The 18716-nt window shown below is 36.9% G+C and overlaps 1 protein-coding gene across 4 annotated transcripts in view; it reads right to left on the reverse strand.

Annotated features, from left to right (window-relative positions):
- LOC131426663 (potassium voltage-gated channel protein Shaker) overlaps positions 1–18716 on the reverse strand; it is a 213577-nt gene that overhangs the window by 31436 nt on the left and 163425 nt on the right. For 3 of the 4 annotated variants that reach the window (XM_058589545.1, XM_058589543.1, XM_058589547.1), the window contains exons 2-4: positions 14745–14868; positions 8998–9169; positions 8127–8223 (exon numbers count right to left, since the gene is read on the reverse strand). In XM_058589545.1, the coding sequence (XP_058445528.1) occupies positions 8127–8223; positions 8998–9169; positions 14745–14868 (393 nt within the window). The remainder of the gene's footprint in view (positions 1–8126; positions 8224–8997; positions 9170–14744; positions 14869–18716) is intronic. The other variant, XM_058589546.1, reaches the window with a different exon arrangement.

Below are 18716 nucleotides of genomic sequence, written 5' to 3' on the forward strand. Positions count from 1 at the left end.
CGAAAACGCTGTCCTTTCATGGGTCTCTTCAACTTTGGGAACAGGAAAAAATCACACGGAGCGATATCTGGTGAATAAGGAGGTTGGGGCATGATTAAAGTCTTGTTTTTAGCCAAAAAATTGATCAAAATTCAGCAGTTTTGGAACGAATTTTGCTGCCACTCGTTTCATGCCCAAAACATTTGAAAAAATATGATGGCATGAGCCAACTGATATGCCAACTTCATCAGCAACTTCTCTAATAGTGATTCGGCGATCATCCATAATCATTTTTTCCACTTTTCCCACATTTTCATCGATTATTGACGTGCTGGGTCGACCGGAGCGTTCGTCGTCTTCAACGTCTTCGCGGCCATCTTGGAAACGCTTATACCACTCGTAAACACTTGTTTTTTTCATAGCAGACTCACCGTAGGCTCTCTGTAACATTTCGCACACTTGGTTACACTTTATTTCATTTTTCACGCAAAATTTAACACAAATTCTTTGACTCTTCAATTCTTCCATTGTTTAAACTAACAAAAATCGCCGAGCTCAAAAAAACACGTCTACACCAGCCGCTACAAGACAGAATGTAAACAATGAATACAACTGAAAATTTCATCATACATTAGGGACATATGTACCAACACAATAATAAAAAAAATTGACCACCGGACTCTCCAGACGCGCGCAGTTAAAAAATTCCGGGAACTTTTTGAACAGACCTCGTATTAATCAGCTGCTGTTTGATCTTAATCGCATTTTTTCACCGACAGTGGTTCTGTTTTTTTTTCAACATGGTTGAAGACTCGTTCACATCTCTGTGTGTTCGATGCTGATGGACTCAATGAACCAAGCTTCGGTATCGGGTATCGTTCACCCAAGCTCATATAAATTGGCAAAAATTATCAACGCATAACTTTAGTTCAAACGTTTGAAATTCGCTAATTTTACTGTATGTACTTTTGGCTGATCATCATCAGAAAAGATTTTCTACATCAATCGTTTCCGATCGAATCATTAGTGATGCTCATGATCATGCAAAAATCAAAATAATTTAGAGATTAGATCAGTTGTGATTACGCATCGATGATTTTTTCCTTGGTTAAGATCCCTTGTGATGAAATCAGTGGTGTTTTTTCATGCACGCAAATAATGATCTTAAAATCAACGGTGATCTCATATCATCAATTTTTTTTTTAAATTTTCGGTGAAAAGCAAACAACTTGATTCATTCAATTCTACACCATTTTTTTATAGTTTAAATATTAGCAACTTATATCCCAAAAATCTGCTCATTTTGCAATGTAGGAAGTTTACATCAGTACCTATTTTGTAACAAAGCTTTGCCCCAAGAAAAAAAAAATTTAGACTATTTTAAATTTTTTTTTAGATTAATCTTGTTCACTGTAGAACTCAATGTGGATTTTTTTCAATATTTTTTTCATTTTAATTTAAAAATCTGAATAATTTCGAGAAAACCCTCATATCCAGCTGTTCTGTAGGATTTGTAATATCTCGATTATAACCATTCGAAAAAAATCGGGTAAAAAGAATTCCACAATTTGAAGTCTAGAGAAAAATTAGAAACATGCAAAACTATGTAACCAATTCTCATTGCAATTAGAGAGGGTGCTGCCAACATTTGTGTAAGTTGGATGTTCTTGTTTTTTTTTTAAAAAAGCGGTCAACTACCATTAATTTATTGAGCTACGTTTCATTGCTGAGGAACAAACTTGAAAACGCGACAACAAATCGATACGGTGTATTTTGATTTCTCAAAAGCTTTCGACCGTGTTCCTCATCAGTTCGCTGTGGAAAAATTAAGGCAAAGTGGATTCCAAACGGATTCTGTCGTATCTCTCGTAATAACTCCATACGAATCGGATCTGCACTCTCTGATTCATTTCACGTTACCTCGGGTGCACGTCCAAGAAAGCCATCTCGGACCACTTCTTTTCGTGCTATTCGTGAACGGTCTTTACAGTGAATTGTCGTCATTTAAAGTAATGTATGCTGACGATCTGCAAATTTACGGCATCATTACAAGCCTTGTGGATTGTTGTGCTCTTCAAATGAACATTGACCGAATCCTAGATTGGTGTGACAGAAACGGCATGACATTCTCACGGGCACAATGTCAATTGTGACATTTTTCAAATTATGTCGCTCATTAGAGGAGGAATTTATCGAATCTATGCCATTGTTGTATTGTTGCTAAAAAAAATTACTGATTAATTTAGTGCGCCGTTCGCATCGAACAAGTGGTAATTAGTTTCGATGATACAGAGTAGCAGAACTTCGCAACCTTGTCTAATATAAAATATGATATATTCAGCCTTGTGTTGGACAAATGAATCGATTTCAAAGAACTTTTCACTCTTGAAACGAAATACTGCTCATTGTTGTGAACTAATTCAGAATTCCCTGGTTCGTAAGCATGAAGATTCTGATAACTAAGAGGGCCTCAAGATTCATGATCAAAGTTCGATTCAAGAGTTTGCCTCAGTGACAATTATCGGATTTTCAGAAAAAATTTTGCTTCTCAGATTTTTATGATGCAACAACAACACAAAAATTTGCAGAATCTTCTGGGCAATTGAAGAATTTCTTTTCATTGTGCAGCATAGATTAGCACTAAGCAGTTTTCAATTTAAATTGTCGTCTATTCTATTACGCATCCTAATAAAGATTCGTTCATAAGTTGCTAGTACTGCTCTAGATTGCTCTACTTTGATATAACTTTTTTCTTCTCACATTTTGTAGATCAGGCCAAAATATATCTCGGTAGTCAGAGATGTTTGATTAAATACAGCAATCTCCTTCTAGGACTTTCGCAAAGTTAGATACCGATAGTTAAAGTTTTCCATATGATAACTGGACGACTCTTTCGGTCACTGGAACAAATAGCTTGCCAAATGGGTGTTTTTTCCAAATTTAATCAACTTTCACGTACGCTTAATCTTCCATCATGGTTCATTCAGAACATTCGGTCAGAAAACATTCATAATACTTTCGAGTAAGTTTTGTAGCTGTTTGATCTTGATCTAGCGTATCATGACAGTTTCACATTTTGATGGCACGCTAGGGTTTCAAACCAGCCCTGTTCCAGATTTCTGCTGGTTGTTGACTGAGAAAAGCATGTCATGTCATTAAGCCAAAACCGTTTACAAGAGCCCGGAATTTCGCTTATGACTTCGGGACTCTTGTACTCAAAGCTTCTAGGAATTTTGCCGACAGTAAATTTCGTGATTCCGTTCACTTTTGCAATTTTATTCAGAGACCAATTGGAATTTTAGTTTCTTTTGGTGGATAGGTTGTAACGTGATAATAGAATTTGTGGAATCAAGGTCAGCTAGCAAGGAGTGAACTAATATAAACTTCAGCCATTCTTACACATGTATGGTTTTGAACATTCATATTCTACGAATATGTTGCTTGCATTTATTGTACAAAACAAAAAAAAAGAGATAGAACCTTTTTGAAGCAGTTATCAGCTCAATGGCCAATTGTCTCAGGTTTTGTATCTTTTGATGGATAATTTACCATCCGCCGCAAATGATACAATCACTGTCTTGCAGTGGAATTGTCGAAGCATCATGCCAAAACTTGATTCATTTAAAGTTTTGTTGCATAGTCAGAAATGTGATGTATTTGCTTTGTGCGAAACATGGCTTACATCAAACATAGCTTTAAATTTTAATGATTTCAAAATTATACGTCTCGATAGAGACTCTCCGTATGGTGGAGTGCTTTTAGGAATTAAGAAATGTTATTCCTTTTATAGATTAAACATTCCTTCGATTTCTAGAATAGAAGTTGTTGCTTGTCAAATAAACATTAAAGAAAAAGATATTTGTATAGCTTCGGTTTATATTCCTCCAAAAGCACAAATTGGACAGCGACAGCTTAATGAAATGGTTGAAGCCCTCCCTGCTCCACGATTGATTCTGGGGGATTTCAATTCGCACGGAATGATGTGGGGTTCCGTTTACAATGATAGCAGATCGTCTTTAATATATAATATTTGCGACAATTTTAGCATGACAGTTTTAAATATGGGTAGCATGATACGGATCCCAAGACCTCCGACACGTCCAAATGCATTAGATTTATCTCTTTGCTCGACTTCAATTCGACTAGATTGCATCTGAAAAATATTGCCTGATTTACACGGTAGCGATCATTTACCAATCATCATCTTAATTAGCAGTAGCAATTGCATTGCTACTTCAGCTAGTATTCCATATGATTTGACAAAAAATATCGACTGGATTAAATACCAAAGTAGTATCTCTAGTATTTTGAAATCAATGGAAGAGCTCCCTCCACTTGAAGAATATGACTTCCTCGTTTGTTCGATTCTGGAGGCCGCAGAACAATCCCAAGCTAAACGCTTTCCTGGGCCAACGACTAACAGAAGTCCACCCAACCCCGGGTGGGACAAAGAGTACTCAGAGGCTAAACTCGCAAAACAAAATGCTTGCAAGACGTTTCTAAAACGGGTTTTAGAAACCAAGTACAAGAGCATACTTCGAGCCAAAAAATGTAGCTGTTGGAGACATTTTGTTGAAGGTTTGTCAATAGAAACCTCAATGAGCACTCTTTGGAACACGGCCAGACGAATGAGGAATCGTAACGTGGGCAATGAGAGTGAGGAATACTCGAACCGATGGATATTTGACTTTGCTAGTAAAGTTTGCCCAGATTCTGTTCCTACGCAGAGCATTATTCGGGAATCTCCTCCAAATAATGGTTTTATTAATAACCCCTTTTCAATGATGGAATTTTCTATAGCACTCTTGTCTTGTAACAATAACGCTCCTGGGTTGGACAAAATCAAATTTAACTGGGTGAAGAATCAGCACGAGCTCGCAAAAAGACGTTTGTTGAAATTGTTCAACAAGTTTCTTGAGCAAAACATTGTTCCACCTGACTGGAGGCAAGTGAAAGTTATCGCCATTCAAAAGCCGGGCACATCAGCTTCCAATCACAACTCATATAGAACATTGCAATGTTGTCCTGCAAAAGAAAATTGTTCGAAAAAATTCTTCTACGGCTTGTTGTCAAATACTCAGTTTGGTTTCCGTAGAAATAAAGGGACGAATGATTGCCTTGCATTGCTTTCGTCTGACATCCAAACTGCCTTCGTTCAAAAACAACAAATGGCATCTGTATTTTTAGACATTAAAGGAGCATTTGATTCAGTTTCCATTGATGTTCTTTCAGACAAGCTCCACCAACATGGACTTCTACAGGTTATAAATAATTATTTGCACAGCCTTTTGTCAGAAAAGCACATGCACTTTTCATATGGCGACTTAGCATCATTCAGAATTAGTTACATGGATCTCCCGCAAGGCACATGTCTCAGTCCGCTCCTCTATAATTTTAACGTGAATGACATTGACAGCTGTCTAGTACCCACTGCACACTAAGACAATTGGCAGATGATGGCGTGGTTTCAGTTACTGGACCCAAAGCTATTGATCTGCATAAACCATTGCAAGATACATTAGATAACTTGTCCGTTTGGTCTGTTCATCTGGATATCGAATTCTCTGCGGAGAAAACAGAGCTGGTCGTCTTTTGAAGAAAGCATGATCCCGCGCAACTTCAGCTTCATATGATGGGAAGAATAATCGAACAGGTTTTGACTTTCAAATACCTTGGGGTGTGGTTTGATTCCAAATGCACGTGGAGAGGACACATTAGGTATCTGATAACGAAATGCCAACAAAGAGTAAATTTTCTTCGAACAATAACAGGGTCTTGGTGGGGTGCTCATCCGCAAGATCTAATAAAATTGTATCAGACAACGATACTTTCAGTGATGGAATATGGATGCGTTTGTTTTCGTTCCGCTGCAAACGCTCATATTATCAAACTTGAGCGAATTCAGTATCGTTGTTTGCGAATTGCCTTAGGCTGCATGCATTCGACACATACAATGAGTCTTGAAGTTCTGGCGGGAGTTCTTCCATCAAAAGATCGATTTTGGGAGCTTTCATCACGACTGCTAATAAGATGTGAGGTACTGAATCCCTTGGTTATTAATAACTTCGAAAGGCTAGTTGAACTTCAATCTCAAACAAGATTCATGACAGTATATTTGAACCATATGTCACAGGAAATTAACCCTTCAAGATATATTCCTATCCCTGTCAGCCTCCTAAATGTCCCTGACTCAACTTTATTTTTCGATATATCCATGCAGCGTAAGTTCAGAGTCAATAACTCTGAGAAGATGTTTTACACGGACGGAACGCGAATTGAAGAGGCTACTGGGTTTGGTATGTTCAACAATAATGTTTCGGCCTGATTCAGTCTTCAAGAATCTGCATCTGTTTATATAGCAGAGTTAGCAGCAGTTCATTATGTGTAATCGTCACATTATCTCCAAACCATTATTTTCTCTTCACAGATAGTCTGAGTGCAATTGAAGCTATTCGCTCAAACATGACTGGCAAAAATGAACCGTTTTTCTTGGGTAAAATAAAACAGTGCCTGAACGACATATTGAACAATAATTATCAAATCACAATAGTTTGGGTTCCGGCTCATTGCTCCAATTCAGGCAATGAAAGAGCCGATATTTTAGCCAAACGTGGTGCTATTGAGGGTGAAATTTATTAGAGACCAATTGCTTTCAACGAATTCTATAGCGCGTCTCGCTGGCAAGCTTCTTGGGATAAAGATGATCTGGGTCGGTGGATGCACTCAATTATTCCGAAAATATCGACAGAGGCATGGTGCAGGAGACTGGATGTGAGAGAGGATTTCATTCGTGTGATGTCCAGACTCATGTCCAATCACTACACGTTAGACGCACATCTCCTTCGAATTGGGCTTTCCGAGACTAATCATTGTGCTTGTGGAGAAGGTTATCGGGATATTGATCATGTCGTTTGGACATGCGTGGAGTATCGTGATGTCAGATCTCAACTAATAAATTCTTTGCGTACCCAAGGTAGACTATCCAATGTCCCAGTTCGAGACATTCTTGCTTGTCGTGACCTTCCATACATGAAAATTCTTAATTATTTCATAAAGAAAATTGGAATTTCAGTTTAATAAAGGACCCTTTTAAGACTTAGTTCTGATTCCAGCTGCGACCATGAGTTCAACCAATAGCTAAATTAGAATAGAAATTATGTAACGATACAAACAAACTCAAAATACTTTATGAAATTATCAACAAAATGTCTGAAAATAACAGCTTATTTTATAATTTATAGAAGTTCATCGTTTGGTTCAAATAATATTTCCGAGTAGATTTCATAATTAATGGCGAATTACCTAAGATGATGGGCTATAAAACAAAACATCTTCCGGTGGATTGCATATTTGAGTTTGTTTATATGAAAACATTAAAACTAACATAACCATGGCAACATTAACTAATGATGCCAGTTAATAACATTTTCACTTGTCGAAGCTGAATAGAAGAACGGGGTAGGCTAACTTGTTGATTTGGTAAACCAAACATTGGCGATCCGTTTATATGGGACCTAGGGGTATTATTATTTGTATTGGGGAAATGATACATTAAATATTTTGGAAGGGTTTTGACAGAAGTAGTGATCATTTATTCGAAAATCATACATTTTAAGTCAAGTGTACTTCAACATGTCGTTCTTTACCAAACGAAAGGACTAACATTAAAAATGACTGACAGATTCAGAATTGAGACGGGTCTCAACTGGCAATCTTCTTCATTCCGGGGACTCCGTTTTGTCAACTGAGTTTTCAGCCTTGTGATCTGATTTCGTACACAAAAACCTATCAATATAAGAGATTCTATTGTGCCTCTACTGTTCCTTATTTTCTAACCCAATGTATCAGAAATTCAAGAATAATCAATTACATTTCGATTTCCAGAAGGCTGAATGATAACGCTCAATCGAAGCAAAGATTTTATTAACTACGAATCACGCGTCTCCATGCCATTTCAACGATGGAGACGCGTGGTTTTTTATTTTTCATTCAAACCAAGACGGGAATAGTGAAACCGTTCGTCAGCGATGAGTTCATCCTTTGTTTTGACTTAAGTGACTCCTCGAACCGGCTCTTACGAAGAAACAGAAATCAATTTCAACCGGACGGAATCACACCAGAGAAAAAAAGAAGAAAGTTTTACTCACCTAAATTTATTAGTTGCTTGTTCGCCTAATTCATAAAACTTAATTTCTTCGCTAAATACATCTAAAGGTACGTTGACTGGTCTCCGTAACCGACCGCCTTGGAATTATCCGTGAGCAGACACGGTTTTGTTGTTGTTGTTTTTTTGTCCGGACACCACACATACGCAGATACGCAGACAGACACAAACACACACACAAGCACGTGTGTACGAAATACGGTGGTCAGTCACAATGCGCAATTCCGCAGGTTTGGGTTTGATTTTTCCATACGGTATGAGCCAGGCGTCGTTGGATTTCGTATCAGCGTCGTCGACGTCGTCGTCGTTTTCGTTGGCAGCCGCAGCAGGAACAGGAGCAGCATTCCAATCGTAACGGAAGAAACAGAACAAACGAACGAAACGGAAACGGAACGGAAGTAACAGAAGAGTGCAGCACAACATTGACACACACACACACACATTGAATTGAAGTAAAAAATCATTTTTTTGTTGTTGGATTGGTTGGCGTCGGGGTGCGGCGTCGGATGGGCGTCGAGTCGTTGTGCCAGCGAGCGAGCGAGCGAGATGAAAAAAAATGGCAAGGCATTGGATGTTGTTATTTTTTTTCCATTTTTTTTTTGTGGTTCGTTGAAACACGGACGCAAGGACACGAAACCGAAACGAAAAATCAAACCAAAGTGCAGAAGTAGCGTGGTGATCGATTTTTAATTTTGTTAGCGGATAATGGTTGTTTTTGGTTGGTGGTTGGTGGTTGGTAGGTCGATGCGTTTTCCAGGAGAAACAGAACCGAAAAATAAAGAAGAGAAAGGGAACAGATGAAATTCAAACAAATCCATTAGATTCGCTGATGGGGAAATTGAATTGATATATACTACCGCTTTGATAATAATACAAAATGGCATCAAAGCTCGGTCGATTCCGGTCAAAAAAATATTCATTCCGCAGCGGATCGAAGTACCTCAGCCTTCGATCCGGATCGCCCAGCAGTGTATCGGGGAATTGGTTTAACGTTCGTAACTGTGTCTCGAACCTTAAACCGCTGACCTGAAAGTAGAACAAAAAAAACGGTAAAGTTTTATTTAATTAGCATTAACTGATTGATTGATTTATCCTTAAATTTGCACTTTTCTTTTTTAATTCCAAAGGCTATCAAGCAAAGAAAGGCACTTACGAAGTGCATCAGCATGGTTGCAGTTGTGAGCAGGAAATTAAACCGCTTGGCATTTTTTAATTGAGTTTTTTTTTGATTTTTGAGATTCATCCAAAACTGATGATACGTGTAAGTAAATCAAACATTTTTCTGGTATGTCTCAGAAATTATCATAAATAAAGTAAACATAATGGAAATACATTTATTTCGAATTTTACCAGAGATTTAGATTAATTGTATTTATCATAATACTACAAGAAAAATGATCCGACATGAAACTGAAACCCAATATTTCAAATTATAAAGCGAAATATTCGTTTTTTTTGTATTTCCAGGGGTACCTTTTGGAAAATGTCAACACATATTTGGTAAATTGTTGTACATAAAACATATAGCAAAGTACAAGTACACGGAACGACCAAAATTAGCTCTGCGCCTAATTCGTATTACTGTTTTTGAGTTAGTTGATTATAACAACAAAATTTCCAAAATAACTATGAAATTAGTTAAAATTGAGAATTTACTTTGCTGAAAAAAAATTTTTTAAAGAATGTGTTTAGTTGGCGAATATCATGGACACAAACCAGCAATATTTCAATCCAACACGAAATTCTCATTGACAACTGGTTTTGTTATAAAAATCAGAAAATTCGTTTCCATTTATCTATCACCATCTTTGCTGAAGGACAGTAGAAAAAAAACAAAATGAAATTGGTTTTATTAACAAGTTTATTAACCAAAAACTCATGAGAAGTGTCAAAGCAAAACAATCCATTAAAAAGCTAAAAAGGACAGTCTTGTTGAAACTGCTTGCCAATTGTTTTGATGTTTTAGCATGTGTTACGATATATCCATATATAAATTTTTAAACCGATATGTAAAAATGACGTAAATTCTTAGTGGACATACGTGGAACAGTGAAGTGAGTTTCGAATGTTGCACTCTAATTGTACACGTCAAATGATGTTTTTTGTATCTTCTAACATTCCGGGCTACGCCGTCCGGTGTGCTATTTGTATTCGGTTTTTGTTTTACGAGTGCTCAAAGTTATCAGTAAAAGAGTCCATTTTGCGAAATCGAAAGAAGAAAACAGCGATTTAGAAGAAAAATTTTCAAAATGAAGTTTATGTTTCGTTTATGGTTTTTTTTCCCAATACAACATCTTATTTATACCTGCCAATATAGAAAAGGCAACCGCGACTGAATTTTTTTCTGTAGTAGTGTTCAACTAAAAAATTAGTTGAATGGAAATGAAGTGTGCCTTAGCTAAGAAATGACAGTACATTTAATTGGTGAATTCAACTAAAAAAATAGTTATTTCAACAAACATTTTATTATTATTAAGGGAATTAGAGTTAAAAAAATCTAAATTAGCAAAAGTAAGATTTTTTTGGTTGTCTTAAAAAATAACTAACTAAAATCAGAAAATCAACTAATTTGTTCGCCAAAATGCTGATTTCGGTCTTTCCGTGTAACATAAAAATTTTTAAGAGGTGCATTAAAACCAAATTCTTTGAATCTTTACGGTATTTTGAAAATGTTTACTTACGTTGATTATTTATTAGTTAATCTCTAAACTCAACCATGAAAACTAAGAGTTTCTCAGATATGAAAACAGCACCCTACCTAACTTCTTCGAATTTGATATTTCATCTTACGATTTTTCGATAAATATCAATCAAACAGAGGCACTGAATCATTATTGATCGAAATTTATTAAGAAATTTTTTCATGTTTCTGTATAGAAGTATTCGATTCACGATAAAAAATATAAAAACCTTTCTTAATGCAGCTAGTTGATGCCTCATATTACTAATATTTTCAACAATATCACTAGAAGATTCTGTCTATATGAGAAAGGCAAAAACAGCAATTTTTTTTTTCAAATATTCAAACAAAATCTGGAAATGGGCAGAATCTGTCAGAAAATCAATTAGAAGAGCATTTTTGTTATGAATTGAACGACCGAATTGATCGTCACAAACAACATGCGTGTAAATATGTCTCCCTCATATTAATCAATTAAAAGCCTGAAGTAAACAATCAATCATTGAAAATATTTCATAATTTTTCTTCGATTAACTTTGTGCGATGATTCGTTCAATGCATGCGGTTTTAAATTCACGCGCCTTATTTTGGCACTGAATTTCACCTTAATGCTGGTTCATACCAAACATTTCCGAAAACTTTTATTTTGAATTACTTGTGCTTTTCTCTTGCTACTGAAAATTTTATCACAAATACCTAACCGATGTTTTCGATGGTACGAAGAAGAAATAACGTTGATGCCTTAAGTACAACAAGAGATATTCACTTCTGAGTTCACCCCATTCTTGTGCACAGTTAATTTTGAAAAGGCACCCCATAGTAAAGTAAGTCGTACACAGATAAAAATATTTTGTGAATTTACATCTATTTTCATGCACATATTTGGAGCAGGTAATTAAACATAAAATTATTTTACGATTCTGTACGTTTCCATACAATTTAATCGCAAAATAAGCGTTAATTGAATGATACAGTTATATTCATTGAAAATTCAATGCAATCCAATTCAGTTTTGCATCGATGAAGGTTTTCAATCAAAATTTCGATTCAACACATGTCTATTCCATGTTACTATTGATTTACATCTCGTGTAAATTTCAGTATTTCTTTCTGTGTAGTTCACGACAAAAAACGATCAAAAGACGATGATTTCGCAAGCCATTTGTGGTAATGGAATGTTTTCGAATTCATTTGTGACAACGTTCCGGAATGTTTGCAGCGGCGACTGCTCCCCATGATCTGGCACTGTTTTGAATGAACTTGGCATCCGTGCACGGTAGCTAACAGTGAGATAATAGCTTTTTTTTTTTATTATTCCGCGTGTGCTTCGGCTTGAAATCAAAGACATTCAGTTTGATTACTAAGATGAAACTCAGTGCCAAAAAAATAGGCACTAACTATCTATGGTTATAAACCAAGAGTATATATAATTGCCCAATATCAGGGAGACTCAGTCAGTCTTCCCCGGAGGGCCAAGTGTCATATACCATTCGACTCAGTTCATCGAGCTGAGGAATGTCTGTGTGTGTGTATGTGTCAAATAATCTCACTAGGTTTTCTCGGAGATGGTTTGACCGATTTCCACAAACTTAGATTCAAATGGAAGGTCTCGTGTTCCCATATGGAATTCTTGAATTTCATCCGGATCCGACTTCCAATTCCGGAGTTATAGGGTAAAGTGTGTTACATATTGTACACCGTCACTTAAAATAATTTCGGATGCAACAAACATTTAAATCGTGCGTACAAAACAAGAAAACCGAATAACATTTAAAATACACTTGAAAAACCGTGTAGCTTCGGAAATCCGCATAAAAAGAAAAAACGCATGAAAAAAGACCTCAGTGTAATACATTTAAGATATTTCGTTCGTTTTCGTTTTTCGTTTCGGTTGGTTTGGTTTGTTTCGTTTCCGTCTTCGTATCTCTCATTTCAATTTTTTATCTTCGTCTCCATTTTTACTTCTTGGTTGTATTATTTTCTGTTTATCTTGTATTCGGGTGGTTGCTTGTATTTTATTATCTTGTAGTTTTTAGGTATCTTGCTTGTTTTATATTTTGGTTTTTCTTTGTTCTTCGTTTAGTGGTTTTGTTTGTATTTATCATGCCAAAGTTTTGTTTCTTCTGTTTATTACGTATCTGAGTATTTTGTTTTCTTTGTCAATTTTTTTTTAGTCATTTTGGTTTATTGAGTTTTAAATCGTTTAGTTTTCGTTTATTCTGTTTATTTTTGTTTTGCGTTTATTTTTGGTGTTTCAAATGTTAAGTTATTTGTTCTTTGTTTAATATTTTTTTAGATTTATTATTCGTTTTTCGGTTACAGTTTTTATCTTACGATTTTCTTGGTTCATTTTGCCTGATTTTCGTTTTTCATATCTCACTTTTCGATTTTCACCTTCGGCTGTTTTTGTGTTATTTAATTTCTGTTATTTCGTTTCAATCTTCCGCGTTTCATCGTCGTCTTCGTTTTTTGGTTTGGTTTTCACTTTTTCTTGATTTTTGAATGACTATTTGGTTTTTGTTTGTATGGGTTTTCGGTATTTTGCGTACTTTATATTTTGGTTTTTGTATGTTCTTGGTTTTGCATTTTTTTTTATTTGCTCGATTTTTGTTATTGTTTATGGGTTGTTTTCTTGTTTTTCTGTAGCCTTGTAGTAAGCGTTTTTTGTTTGCCGAAAAAAGATCTAGATCTTTGAATAAATGTTCAAAAACGCGATGGGCACACTCCACTGAACTACTTCACCTTAATAGCAAAAATGTTTGACATCCAGTTTACTATCGATTTGATCAAAATGATTAATCTGATCATTCTTACGATTGTCTTCCATGCAGCGATTTTCACTGTAACATGATAATATTCGGATGTTGGAAGTCATCTTGTATTTGACATCACTACACCTTCAAAAAAGTCTGTCTAGGCGTCTTATTTGATTCGTTTTTCCCATGTCGTGTACTCCTGAATTTTTCGTACTCATCCGCCTGTAATTTCGAAACCGGAAGTCGCATCCGGATAAAACTTGGTAGAATTATATAGGCTTGTACCTTTCATTTAAGCCTAAACTTGTGAGAATTGGATGAGCGGTGTCTGAGAAAATCGAGTGAACTTTTTTAATTCATTTTGTACATTACTCCGTAACTCCGCAATCGGAAGTCGAATCCAGAAAAAAATTAATTGCAGGCTATGGGACAAGGAATCTAAGTTGAAGAAAATCGGTATAGCAGGCTCTGAGAAAATTGAGAGCACATCTTTGTTACGTACACACTAGAGATGGTCGAGTTTCGGGTAGTTTTACCCGAAACCCGACCCGAACCCGACGAATGTTGGTTGGATACGGGTTTTGAAAAAAAATATGTTTGTCGGATTCGGGTCGGGTACGGGTGACGATTTTTCATTTTTAACGGGTACGAGTCGGGTTCGGGTTTAAAAATTTGAAATTTGCACATATGCGTGCATTCTGGCGAGAGCACATGAGAGTGATACATGCCAAGAGATTGCAGTTCTCTCGCAACAACTGCAGCAGCTTTTTTTTTGTGCAGTGTTTGACGGCTGCATCCTCAGCTCAGGCATGAAATTTACGCACCGGTGTATCACTCCTGTGAAATACAAAATTCCGACCAAAAATTGATGCAAACAATTTATTCAAAAGTCATTTAGGAGTTTTTCGTTTGTTTTACATTTCGTTTCCGACTCGTAATCTAGTACTTAGGTGCAAACAAACGATTTGCGAAAAACTTCTAGCATCTGCCTAACGGTTTATATTGAATCGAAAGGTGACATTACATAAACTGCTAGTGCACTGATGGGTCTAAGACGAAACTCAAAACAAATTATAATTATTCAGTAGCTACGAAGATAATGTCAAGATATTCAAGTCGTTTAACATTAGTATGGACCACAAAAAAATTAGTATTTTCTACTTACGTTTATAACAACTCTCTCGCAGAAATCATGATCGTGCGGTATTGGTTCGAAATGTGTATGGCCTCCCCCAAAACCGTGCGCCGCCCCCCCTTCTTCATCCTGACTGCTCAACTTGGGAAGAGACCTGTGAAAGAGAGAAGAAGAAAAAAAATATATCAGAAAACAATTCTACTACTACTTTGGCACTAACTGCCTTCCCCCCAACCCCTTCTAAAAACAAAACCGATCACGTGACGCGCAACCTTGGCCGCTTACGGATATCCGAAAGTAGCACAGGAAATGTGCATAGCGAAAACCTACAAATTTACCAATCAGCGGTAATTAAATTGTCTCCTTGCTAGCAGCCTCGAAATGGCTGCCAAATTCGTTCATGAAATTGACAACTGAAAAATAAACCGAATTCTCTGTGGTCGACGGAAGACCGGGGAGCCGTCCAACCAAACGAAAACAACTCTCCGTGGATGTGCAAATGCTATGAAGATTGCAAGTTTTATTTTCTGTTTTGGTTAGATTTCATTACTTAAAATGTTGACATCCAGTCGACTGGCTGGAAAACTCGAAATCACCGCTGAACGTGACAAACAAACATATTTCCTCGCTCGATCTTCTTATTAAATTATTGGTTAGGAAACTTTCCAGAAGAGTCACGATGCAATCTGTCAAATCGTTTATTACACCACTGCCCATTTGGGTAGTGCAAGCAACTTCAAAAGGTCGCCTCACGGAATCCAAACATCAAAAACTCAACACACATCAATGGCAGTAGTCATTTGCTGTCAGCAAAGTTTGAATTACCAACAGACTAATTTAAAAGTTATTATCCAAAATCGCGACACGCCATTGCGACTTTGGCAGACCAGGAAACCATTTATGGAACACCGCCTACTGAGTGCAAGGCACCACCTAGTACACTTCCTGGTATAAAAAAGAAGAAGAAAAAAACACAAAACCGACGGGACTGCCACTACAAAATGTTTCTGGGTTTTACAGTTCTAAATATAAAACAACCAATTTGTGTAATTTTTGTTCCTACACTTGCACAGCCACAAAGCGCCGGGAAAAGCCTCCATTACAAAAAATAAACCCCAACGAACGGAGCCCACGTGGTTATCTTGAATTAATGCACCGGGTTTCATGTTTCATTCCCTTTTACTGGCAGAGCACATCGCATATTAAAATCAATTTTCATTAGTGCAAATATCGACAGGTGAAAAGCAAATGCGAGTTCCGAGCGACGGGTTAAATTGTATGTTGAACACGGTCGCCTTTCACTTAGTGGAAAATGTTTTTTTTCTTCGATTTATGGGGCTTTTTCTCTTCGTTCGGCTTGTGTCTCTTCAATCAAAGAGTTCGGTTCGGTATAGTCTGGAAGCAGCGCTGCATATTCGAGTTCACCGTGAAATCGCAGTAGCCTGTTATAAATTGGTTTGACAGCAGCTGGTTTTCGAAGACAATGAAGCTCAGTGAAAAAGTTGTTTTGCAAAGGATTTATTTGAAAAAGAAAAATGATATTGGCTATCCGCATCGTTATTGGATTATTTTTGTGCATTTCGCGGAGGTAGCATGGATCTAAATTAGAATTTGAAAATTATTCCGCTCGAACCAGTTATCTAAAACACAAAACGTGGAAAACATCTTTTTCCAGTTTATGTTGTCGGAGTTCTGACGCAGAATTTTGATGAAATATTAAAAATTTAAGAAATGACAATCCGTTTCTAGAAAATTATTCAACATAAGCTGTTAAATTAAAAAAACATAAGCTGTTAAATAAAAAAAATTCGATTATCTTTATAAATGAGTCAGTAAATCCTGCTCACAAATTTAAAAATAAACATGGTTTCGAGAATAACGCGTGTAGAGAAAAGCAGTAGACTACTTATCGGTTTGAAAAGTTGTAGCTAAAAACAGAATCGGGCCCCTCAGACAAAACATTGCGTATCCCTTAAGCATCGCCAATCCTTCTAGATGGCTAGTTGAGAACGGATAATAATCTGAGGAAGCCAAATCCGATGAATACGATAAATGGTAGCAATTGGAGCAAAAAAAAACGTTGATGCGAATCACAGTTTTCAATGTTCTTTTGTGCCAGGACAATGTCTTGTGAAAACAAAGAAAAACGCTTCGCATTTTATTAATTTCGTATCATCATACCATCAGTGTCTTGCTTTACAATAGGGTGTCTTGTCCTGTGGGTGAGTGATAAGTTTCTGATAGTGCGTATCTTCTGTTGCATCTTAATATTTTCGCACATCGGAAATTATGAAAAAAACTGTTGTCTTGTATGAATTAACCCCTAGCAAGAGAAATCATTTACAGAATCCCAGGCTCAAAGTCAGTTCAGGTCCAGAATCTTACTATAAAATTAGTTGCCAAATCAAGGTTCAGAATCCAGATTGAAATTCCAAATCCAGAATCCCAATCTAGAATCCAGGTTCAAAATCCAGGCGTAGTTGCAGAATACAGGTTCAGTTTTAAAATCCAGAACCAAATCCAGAATCACAAGCCCGGTTCATAATTCAAGTCCAGAATCTTAATCCAGAATTACTCTAGAATTCAGTTTCGGAATCCAGGTTCGAAATTCGGTTTCAGAGCTCCGATTCATAATCCCGATACAGAATTCAGATCCAGTTGCAGAATGCCGGTTCAGAAACCTGGTCCAGAAGCTCGGTTGAAAATCTCAAACCAGACTTCTGGTCTAGAATTCAAGTCTAGAATCCACGTCTAGAATTCAGTCCCTGAATTTAGGTCCAGAATCCAAGTTCAGAATTGATTTTCAGAATCTCAATTCAGAATCCCAATCTTGAATCCATGTCAGGAATTGAGGTTCAGAATCCAGGTCTGGAATTCAGGTCATAAAACAATTTCCAGAATTCAGACGCAGAACCTTGATGCAAAACACAGCACCACCGGGATTCTGTCTAGAATTTAAGTGTAGAATCCAGGTCCAGAATTCAGTCCCAGAATTTAGGCCCAGGATCTCGAAGCAGAATTCAGATCATGAATCCAAATTCAGAATTGATTTTCAATATCCAGGTTCGTAATCTCGGTTCAAAATCCCAGTCTTTAATCCATGTCAGGAATTGAGATTCAGAATACAGGTCAAGAATTCCAAAGTTCCAAAATTTAGGTTTGGAATCTTGATCCAAAAGCAAAGGCTCTGAATCCAGGTCAAAATCACAGATCCAGAATCCCGGTCCAGAATTTAGTTCATTAAACAAGTTCCAGAATCCAGATTCAGTTGTAGAATACAGGTTCAGTATGTAGGTCCAGAATCAAGCTTCTCCAGAGCTCAGGTTCAGAATCAAGGCCCAGATGCCCGGTTGCGAAGCTCAAACCAGAATTCAAGTATAGAATCCAGGTCCAGGTACAAGTTCAGAATTGATTTTCAGAATCCCTATTCAGAATCCCAGTCTTGAATCCATATCAGGGATTGAGGTTCAGAATCCAGATCTGAAATCTCGATCCGAAATGTATGACTGAATCCAGGTCAAAATATCAAATCTAGAATCCCAGTCCAGAATTTCGGCGCGAATTCCGATCCAAAATACAACTCCAGAAGTTAGTTCCTGAATCAAGGTTCAGAATCCAGTTCCAAATGAAGAATACAGATTCAGTATTCAGGTCCCCAGAATCAAGGCCCAAAAGCCCGGTTGAGAATCTCAAACCAGAACTTTGATCTAGAACTCAAGTATTGAAACCAGTCCCAGATTTCAGTTCCATAATTTAGGTCCAGGACCCCGAGGCAGAATCCAGGTCTAGAATCCAAGTTCAGAATTGATTTTCAGTATCCCGGTTCAGAATCCCAGTCTTGAACCCATATCAGGAATTAAGATTCAGAATCCAGGTCAAGAATTCAGTTACAAAATTCAGATCTAGAATGTTGATCCAAAAGATAAGGCTCTGAGTCCAGGTCAAAACCCCCAGATCCTGAATTTCGGTTCAGAATTTAGTTCATGAAGCAAATTCCAGAAC

Source organism: Malaya genurostris, chromosome 1 (genome assembly GCF_030247185.1).
Source record: "Malaya genurostris strain Urasoe2022 chromosome 1, Malgen_1.1, whole genome shotgun sequence".
NCBI lineage: Eukaryota > Metazoa > Arthropoda > Insecta > Diptera > Culicidae > Malaya > Malaya genurostris.